The sequence below is a fragment of the Alligator mississippiensis genome, chromosome 8, assembly GCF_030867095.1.
Source record: "Alligator mississippiensis isolate rAllMis1 chromosome 8, rAllMis1, whole genome shotgun sequence".
NCBI classification, from domain to species: Eukaryota; Metazoa; Chordata; order Crocodylia; family Alligatoridae; genus Alligator; species Alligator mississippiensis.
This window is the reverse complement of record NC_081831.1, coordinates 11,528,299-11,538,063: the sequence shown is the minus strand read 5'-3', so window position 1 is coordinate 11,538,063 and position 9,765 is coordinate 11,528,299. Positions and strand designations below refer to the sequence as shown.

General features: G+C 53.0%; 1 protein-coding gene across 1 annotated transcript; it reads left to right on the top strand.

Annotated features, from left to right (window-relative positions):
* On the top strand, positions 1-9,765 carry LOC109284767 (CMRF35-like molecule 7). Its single transcript, XM_059732108.1, has 5 exons — positions 1-285; positions 2,439-2,810; positions 4,957-5,029; positions 7,806-7,942; positions 8,490-9,765. The coding sequence occupies exons 1-5, from the start codon at positions 249-251 to the stop codon at positions 8,510-8,512; spliced, it is 642 nt and encodes a 213-aa protein (XP_059588091.1). The 5' UTR covers positions 1-248; the 3' UTR covers positions 8,513-9,765.

Below are 9,765 nucleotides of genomic sequence, written 5' to 3'. Positions count from 1 at the left end.
TCGGCGGGATCAACTCCCTTCTGGGTTGCAACATTTCCCTGCTTTCAAGAAAAGCTTCCAGTAACAAAATAACAGATGTTGTGTCACGTCCTGCTGTAGTTGCACTCCACACGGAAGGGAAGTAGCTCAGAGGTGCAAAGTAAGGAAGTGGCTGGTGGCTGTCACGGCTCCATTTGGAGTTCTGTTGAAAGAAAGCAGGTGCCAGGGCTGTTGCAGAGACCAGACTCATTCACAGAGGGACCAGGACCATGCAGGTGCTCCTTCGGCTCTGGGTTCTCTTCCCAGGTAAGCGTGACGTGGGCTGTTTGGGGGTACCTGGAAATGCCTTGAAGTGACTGGGCTGGGGCAGGCTGCAAGTACTTCTGGCATCCTCCCTGCAGCTTGGACGCCCCCGCTGCTGTGTGTTGTACTCAGAGCTGGAGCCACAAGGTCACTCGGCAGCTGGAGCTTCCAAACTACGCAGGGCAATAAGGATCTCGGTGTGAAGTCTAAACCAACAGTGTCCTCTGTGCTGAGGAATCTTCCCATGGAGACGGGTCAGTGGTGTGAGCTCAGGATTTTCTGATGAGTGTCAGGATATTTGCTGGTTTTCTTAAAGACTCAGTTCCCATAGGCATGTAATGAAGGTGGATTCTTAGCTGAGTCTGACACAGAAAAGAGTAAGATTTTTAACTTTCATTATTCCAGAAGGAAGGTGACACTGTGTAGACATACCATATGTCTGGGTTTTCCCAGCCATGTCCTCTTTTTAGATCCTCCAATTTCAATCCAGGCCGTTATTTTAAATATAATCAAGTGTCTGCGATTTTGGTCAGCTCAGCTTCAAAGTTTTTCCCAGCACTTCCCAGCCTTGCCCTAGCAAGTAGCTGGAGGCAGGGCGCACACACACGTGGCCGGCATGTAGCCAGGGAGGGAGTGGGAGCAGCCCGGCAGCTGAACGCAGGTAAGTCTGGAGGGGGCAAGGGTTGGAGGGCCAGGGCTTGGGGACGGTCAGGGTGTGTGGGGGCCGGGGTGTGGATGGGTGTGTGGGGGAGTGGATGCCTGCCAGCCCTTCAGGGGCAAGAAGGAGCTACATGGCCAGGCAGGACTGGGGGGAGCAGGGGGCTGCAGGTCAGGAATGAGGGGCATTGGCTGGGCAGGGCAGGGAGCTGTGGCTTGGGTATGAGGGGCACCGCGGGGCAGAGGACGGTGGGTCAGGAGGGCAGGGCAGTGGCAGCACCAGGGGGTTGAGGGTCAGGAGTAAGGGGCACCAGCATGGCCCCGTGTGGCAGGGTTTGTGGATTGGGAGTGAGGGACACTGGCAGGGCTGGGCGGGGGGGTTGGGAGTGAGGGGCAACAGAATGGGCAGGGGCAGGGCACCCGCATATTACTGCCCACCCCCCACAGTCATACACTTTCCCCTCCCCCTCTCCGTCCTCCCGGGCGACAGGTGTCCTCTTTTTGCAACCAGAAATACGGTAACCCTAACACTGTGCCTGGAAGGCAGCTTCCCCAGGCAGTTGTCAGACAGCAGAAAAAAGAAACAGGAAGATATTTTGAATGGAAAACCTGGATATTGCTCTGGCAAAATGGAAATGCATAAGAGAGGCCGTGTTTACCTCAAAAAATGAACATTTAAAATGTTGTTGCAAGTTGACAAATCCAGATTGTGCATTGCTAGACTCTGTTTCAGTCCAGTTTTTCCCACTCTGAAAAGATCTGACCGTTCTTAATGCTTAAGTTTTCCTACAGAAAATGTTCTCGCAAGAAAAACTTTTTAGCTGGAAAGTTTGAGTCCCGGCAGTGCCCGCACCACATGTACCAAAGCAGGGCACATGCTTCAGCATCCCCTGCCCTATCTTGGGCACAGGGATGGAGCATCATTGCAGGGAGACAGGCTCAGGGATTCCCTGTCTCCTGCACAGGCTGGGCGTTGATGGGATGTGGTGACGACAGGCCCAGAGAGTGATGGGCTCTGAAGGCAGGTTGAGGTCTGTGATGCCCAGCTATGACAGAGACTAGTGAGACACAAATGCTCCTCATAATCAGGGGTGTACTTGGTAGCCGTGTGGGTCTGAGACAAAAAGACATACAAAAAACTAGAACTCCTGGATCCATAATGATACCTTTTATTAGACCAACTGGAGAATGGCAACAAAATTGGCCTTTTCTTGCCATTTTCCAGCTGGTCAAATGAAAGGTATCATTTTGGAACCAAGAGTTCTAGTTTTTTGTATGCCTCATAATCAGCAAATTTGCCCCTAATTAGAGGTGTGTGGGGGGGGAGGGGTGGTTCTTATCTATTTGCTGCCCCCATAGGGACTGGATAAGGATGACAAACATTTCAGCATTTCTCAGCTCTGTCCCTGCAGCCAAACACATCAGAGGCCAAAGCAATCCCTGCACTACTCCTCACCGCTGGGGCATGGAAATGACTCCCCATGTCTCTGCCTCCACAGGCTGCTGCGCAGGAATAGACCTTTTGTCACTGACAGATCTTAACGCAGTGACGGGCCCGGAGATGGCGATGGGACCTGAAGGTGGTTCGGTGTCTGTGATGTGCCACTATAGGAAAGGCTACGAAGAGTATCGAAAATTCTGGTGCAGAGACGACCCGGTATCGTGCTTGGGCAGCTACATCATAGAGACCACAAGGTCGGAGGCTGAGGTGTGGCAGGACCGATTCTCCATCCAGGACAACCACACCCAGCGTACCATCACGGTGACCGTGGAAAACCTGGTCATGGCGGATACCGGCACCTACCTGTGTGGGATTAGAAGGACACTGAGAGTTGATCCCTCACACGCTGTGAAACTGCTTGTGTCTCCAGGTAAATCCCTGCCCTGCTCCCGTCCACAGAAACACCAGGGCGTTTGCAGTGCAGTGCACCACCCATGTGAGTCCGTGCCCTGCCCTTGCTAAAGCCAGATCCTATAAAACAGGTGGCAAGAGACGGGGCGGGGGTGCAGGCATGTGGATGCTGGCAGGGGAGGGCAGTGCCATGACAAAGCATTTCTCGACTCATGCCCAGCTCCTTCTGCCCAACACCACAGCCTCATCAAGGAATCCCCCTCGCAGGGATCGGGGCGTGCGGCGCTGCAGATGAATATGCTGAGGGGCAAGTTCCCATGCCCAGGTGGTCTCCTAGGTGCAATCTCACAGTGCAGATGGGCTCCTGCCCTTAGCCCCAGGCAGTGGCCAAACCCCCCCACCATAATCTCCCCCAGCTGGAACATGCCGCCTCATCTTCACACACTGAGCTCCTGGTTGCTCACTCCTGGTTTCAGGGGACCACCTGAGGCAGTGGTTGTAGATGCTTTCCAGGACTCTCCCGCAGGGAACAGGGCTCTTTCCTGGTGCAGGTGCTGGAGTGGGGCTGGGTCTCAGTGCCAAGCCCGCTGCTGACAGGACCAGGGAAGCTCCTGAAGAAGTAGGTCTGGTAGCACCAGGAGAGTCCTCATGTTTTGTAGGGACCAGCCCATCTGCATGCATTACAGAGTGATACGCACTTGCTGGCCATGCCCTTGAGGCCCACCATGAATCATCTCACAGGCCTAAAACACTGCAGTTGCTGAAGCTGAGCTCTACCCTGGAACCAGCCCCACTGACTGAGCAGGCACCCTGGATGCTGCCATGTTAACCCTGCAAGGGGCGGTCTGGCTGAGGTTATGTGCTCTGCCTCCCAAAGTGCAGCCCAGGGGGTGGGGAGCAAAGAGGACACCTTCCCAACCGTCTATTCTGAATGGACAGATGCACATGGGACTGCTGTAATGTGTTAAAGACTCACTTCCTCCCAGGCTTCCTGTGGACGGCCCCACAGGCCGCAGATTTCCCAGAACCAAAGATGAAGAGCCTTTTCTGCCCGTCCTTGCCTGCCCCTGACACGCCCCTGTGTTAGGGATGGAGGGGAGCCTAAGACCACCTATGCCGTACCCATGGTGGGGGAATGTTCCCCTACTGACTTCAGGGATTTCGTGGCCCCTACACACCCTGGTAATAAAATGCTGGCTTGCGTCTACGGATACATCTCAAGCAAGACGCAAGATGTCATCCTCCTGCTTTACTCAGCTTTGGTGAGGCTACAGCTGGAGTACTGCATCCAATTCTGGTCTCCACACTTTAGAAAGCATGTGGAGAAGTTTAGGAGAGTCCAGAGGAGAGCCACGCACAGGATTAGAGATCAAGAGAACAGGCCTTATGAGGAGAGGCTGAGAGGCATGGGACTCCTCAGCCTGGAGAAGTGAAGGCTGAGGGGTGACTTGGTGGCAGCCTATAACTATACAAGGGGTGTGCATCAGGAACTGGGGAGAGCTGGGAGAGCGTCTGTTCACCAGGGCACCCCAAGGGAAGACATGGTCTAACAGTCAGAAACTGCTGGAACAGTTTTGGACTGGACCCGACGATCTCACGAGGTCCCTTCCAGGCCTCATGTCTATGCAGTCTACGAAATCTATGGCAGCAGCAGACAGAATCGTTTCCAGTACTTGGGTATGAACCTTGTTCTTAGAGAGGAGAACGTCTAGTGTCACTGAGAAAGTGGCCGTGCTTCAGCCTGGAGAGAAGTCACATTTCTGTGGGAGGGCGAGCATGTGCTGCAGCTCAGCAAGCAGCACCCAAGTGAATCAGAGCCTGGGGTAAATTACAGAGTGAACTAATAATATTCACTGACCAGACAGCAGAAGCAGGCAGGTGTTCAAGCATGGGGCATCTGTTTAATATGGGCAGCAGGTATGTAACAGGAGATACTTGAGGTTCTGGGGTGCAGCTGGGGGTGTTCACTAGTCCAATCCATCTGCAACACAATTCACTGTGACGTCAACCTTTGGGGTTCATCCATCAGCAGCGGGGACCCACCCACATTCCCACTCCCAGCTACAGCCCTGCTGGGTGTCTGCAAGATTTGATTTTTCACCCCTCAATGACTCTTCCTTCCTCACACTCAGCAGGATGCACACTGTCAATCTCTGTTCCTACAGCCTCCACAAAGCCGACCTCAGCTGCTAAGGAAGAAGAAGCCAATTTCCCTAACCAACACCCCACCCCAGCAGGGTGAGTGAGAGCCGTCATGATCGTGGGCGCGGTGGTTTTCTGTCTCATGGCAGTTCTCACAGTGCAAGGGATCCCTCCTCCTTCAGCTTCCTCCTCCTTCAGACAACAGTGTTGTACCTTAGTGGGCGGCACTGGTAGGAGCATTGCCAGCAGGTCAAGGGAAGTGATTCCTCCCCTCTGGTCAGCACTGGCGAGGCACCTCTGGAGTCCTGTGATCAGCTTTGAGCCCCCCTTGACTAAAGGGATGTGGACAAATCAGAGAGAGTCCAGGGGAGGGCAATGAAAATAATGGGGGGGCTGCGGCACATGACTTATGAAGGGAGGCTGAGGGAACTGGGCTTATTTAGTCTACAGAAGAGAAAAGAGAGGGGATTTAATAGCAGCCTTTAACTACGTGAAGGGAGGTTCAAAAGAGGATGGAGCAGGACTGTTGTCAGTGGTGGCAGAGGACAGAACAAGGAGCAATGGTCTCAAGTTTCAGGTAGTGAAGTGTAGGTTAGAGATTAGGAAGGATTTTCTCACCAGGATCTCAGTAAAACACTGGAACAGGTTACCCAGAGAGGCTGATCCATCTCCATCCTTGGAGGTTGGTAAGCCCCGGCTAGACAAAGTCTTGGCTGGGATGATATAATTGGGGATGGTCCTGCTTTGAGCAGAGGTTGGACTAGATGTGACCTTCTGAGGTCCCTTCCAACCCTCATTTTCTATGAGCCTTTGATCTTACAATGTGTCATGTCTCAGGTGGAGACTGATTTCTTTTTCTCTTTCCACCTCTTCTCTCATCTGAACCCCTAAAGCCTACTAGTCCTTCTGTGAAGTCTCCATCATTCCCACCATGTTCACTACACCACCAGCTGCCTCCGGGATTTGGCACTACCGGGAAGAAGTAAAGCTCTTTCTGGCTGTAACAGGGAGTCCTCGTCCTTTCCTGAAGCTTGGTGGGACGACCTGCGTTCTTAAAAGCCATGCTCAGATCCAGCTCAGTCCGGTCCTGTATTCCTGTTGGCAGCTACCCAGGCGCAGAGCCAGCATGTGATTCTGCTGTTGTAACCCTCATCCCTTCTCCTTCCTGCAGCTCGTTTCCTTTATGTGTGACACCCTATCGAAGGGTGCCTTCCTGCAGCATGTACTCAGGTGTGGGGCGTATGCTGGACGCTGTGCAGGGGGGCACATTTGGTGCAGCAACCAAAAGCACGTCCTGCCCACCCCTGTCCCCTAAAGTCAACCAAAACCAGTCCCACACAACCCACCAAGTTGACTGTTCATCTGTTGATTTAGTTGATGAATAAAAGGCACCAAGCACAGCACAGATTACATACCCAAACTAGCTGCTGCTACAATTTAGTAGTAGAAGGTGGGGAGGGTAAGTTTGTTATGAGGTGCCCTCTCGTGTCTTTAACTGGTAATTACACATTAACGAATTTTGAGTCTTAAACCCAATCGTGCAAAGTAGTAACAGGAACCATCGTGGTACTAGTGAGAGACAAAAACCCAAAGAGTATATTTATCTAGACAAGTCAACAACATGTGCAGGCGCCCATTGATTCCCATGACAAGTCCCTTTGGCACCTCTGCCCTTGTCTAGCCTAGCGGAGACTTAAGTGCAAGTGGAGACAATCTACAAGAGACCCGTGATGACACTGCGAACTGAAACCCTTTTAAAAACGTGCCTTTCCCTCTGCCGCCGGGTGTGTCTGTGAGCTTGGCTCAGCTACACCAGGCAGCTTCACATTTGCTGCTGAGCAATTCCACCACGTGCTGTGAGCTGTCAGTCTCAGGCACCAGGAGCGGTGGGTGGAAAGTTCACCTGGGACGACCACATCCGGTGCACAGACTGAGAATCAGATGCAGGCAGGTAGTGGCATCTACCTGTGCAGGGCAGTGAGGTCTCTAATTGTTGATCCTGAGCACTTGGGGGAACCGACCGTGTCCCCAGGTAACTTCTTGCCCTGCTCCCCCCAGCTCTGGGCAGGACAGTGTCTGGGGTTGGGTGCTGGGACAGGTTCTAGATGTTTTGGTCCCTGGTACCCTGAAACGGGAGGGGTTAAGCCCTGTAGTCTATAACCCGCTTCACCCTTCAACACTCAGGTCCACATGGGAACACCTTGGGTTCCCACAGAGCAAAGAGCACCCCTGGTCAGGCTGCAGCCCCCGGTGCGCTGCCATTGCAGCAGCCTCTCACAGCCTGACTCTGCAGTCCAGTCCCATCTCCCCTGACAGACGTAGCAGAGTCCCCTCGTACTGGCTAAGACAGTGCCTGGGTACGTCCCTTCCTTTCCAGCCATGAGGGGTGTTGCTCCAACTACCAAAGGATTTGGCAGATGCCTGCCCAACGTACAGCCCATCAGACACAGCATGCACCTGCTGAAGCTCTCTTATCCATTGCAGCTTTCTCCGTGGTCACCATCAACCACAGAGGCCCCAGCTCATACCCGCTCCTGCAAGCCCATCTCCACATGGAGCGTGTTTATAGGAGGCAAAGCCTGTACCTCACACTCTCCTGCAGTGAGTGACCACTAGGCCTGTGCAAAAAGGGAACTATTCGATTCGGATTTGGCCAATTCAGATGCCAGAGATTGGATTTGGAGATCTGAATCTTTTTTCCGATTCGATTTGGCCAAATTGCTTCGGAAGATTCGGATCCGATTCGGAGATTTGGCCATAGAGTATAATGGGGAATCAATGATTCATGTTCCCTTCCCATCTTCAGAAAGAGAGCAGTCTAGTCCAACCAAGAGGGCTTGACTTCTCACTCTACACCGTCCTCCACCCGCAGGTCCAAGGTCAGAAGCATCCATTTCCTGCTCCTGGTCGGCTTGAAGGTGCCCGTCTTCCTGTGCATGGTCTGTGCCGTGGTGTGGGTGAGCGTGCGCTACAGGGCTAGCTCCAGTGACACGGTGCCACACAGACGTGGTAAGAGCCTCCGACATTTGTCCCATAAGTTAACACATTGTCATGACAGGCTACAGGGCAGCATGTGTTGTGTGTCCTTGGATCCATTTAGGCAGGAAACCAGCTGCTCACGTCACACTGCCGCTGCTCCCCATTTCCCCACTGGTCCAGGGGTTATGCTGCAATCACCCCTGGTAGGTTTGAGCCCAGTGGAGTTTACTCCCAATGGAGCTGAGCTCAGCTTCCTTGCCAGGTGGGGGTTGGAGCCATTGCCTCCCCCATTCCCGACCTACCCAGGAGGAACTCCTCGAGTCCTGTCTCTTGAGGTGTCCCCATTGTATTTAGACCTACACATGATAAAACCTCCAACCCTGTACACCCTGCCATGTTGTCCACGTCACAGTTAGGCCAAACATTAGTGTATGTTGTAGGTGGGGGGACCTTCTCACTGCCCTGTAGTCCTTGATGCAGGATCTCAGGCCAGACTGCATCAAGATAACTGCTGTCTCCAAGGAACGAGCATCAAACAATTCTGCCCCAGTCACCACTGGTCTCTGATGTGTTACAGATCATGACCTGCCTCGCTCCTAGGCCCGGGAAGGGCCTCAACTCTCACACCAGCAATGCCTCCACCTGCCCTGCGTTCAGCGTCTCCCAGGTGCTCGACCTGATTCTCCGCTCCCTTACACTGAAGTTGATTTGGAGCAAAGTCACAGGAGTTCCCCTGGGAACAGCACTTTCACCCTGGGACAAATCCAGGATCCTCTCCTTGTGGAGAGTAAGGCCCAGGATGTCTTTTCCTAGGTCTTCAGGGAGTGGAGGGGCGCAAAGATCTGGGATTTGTGTATATCAGGGTTTAAGGTTATCATAATAAATCAAATCTCTTTTCTTTTAAAGACGAGGACTGTTTGGATAAGACCTGAGAAAGCTTCAGCAATGCAGGCTTCCACAGTACTCCAGTCCGCTCCTTGTCCCACAAGGTCAATTGGCAAAGCATCCCCTCAGGTATTATGCAGGGATATCCGGAGACTGAATAATAAGCTGTCAAGTACTTATAGGTCAGACTCTTTTTTCCCTCCCTTCCTGGTTTTGAGGAGGGTGCTGCATTTCCTATTCATTGTGCGAGAGTGGTTGTGTTCTTTGTTTTGTGCCAAGGCCAGCCAGAGCCCTGGAGAGACCCTGTGAAGTATTAGAAATCTCCAGATAAATTTTAAAAAGATTACAAGCCATAACATGCTGGCAAGGCCAACAAGCAAGATGCAGACCCTTGAAGGCTGCCTAAGACAAGTGCATAGACTCATCTCATACAGGTTTTCTTCTCTACCTGGATATTGTGTCGGGGTGACATGTAGGGGGTGCATGTGAGTGCACATGCACCCCCTGAGCATGGCTGTGCACCCACTATAAAAAGATGCTGCTGACACTGTCATCAGCGCCTGTGGGCAGTCGCCGGTCACCACCCCACTGCCAATAATACCGGTGGCGTCTGCGGGTGGTTGCCGACCCCTGACCAGCGGGCGCACCCCTCCACCGAGAGTGCCAGCGGCATCTGCAGGAGCTCCCGCGTACCACCGCCGCACTCCCACTGCAGCCACCACGCTCCCGCAGCCACCGTGCCCTTCCAGCCGCCAGGGGCACACGTCGTTCATGTATGAAGTGCTGGCTGTGGTATTATTGTGTTGTGCTAGTTTAATTGTAGCTGACTGGCTGCATGGTACCCTCTTGTGTCTTATCAATCTTAAAATTAATAAAATGTTTTACATTAAGTTACCAGAACATTTCACTGACCAAACACTAACATCCACCGAGAGCCTCCAGCATGCAGTGGCGTCCAGCTCACTGGT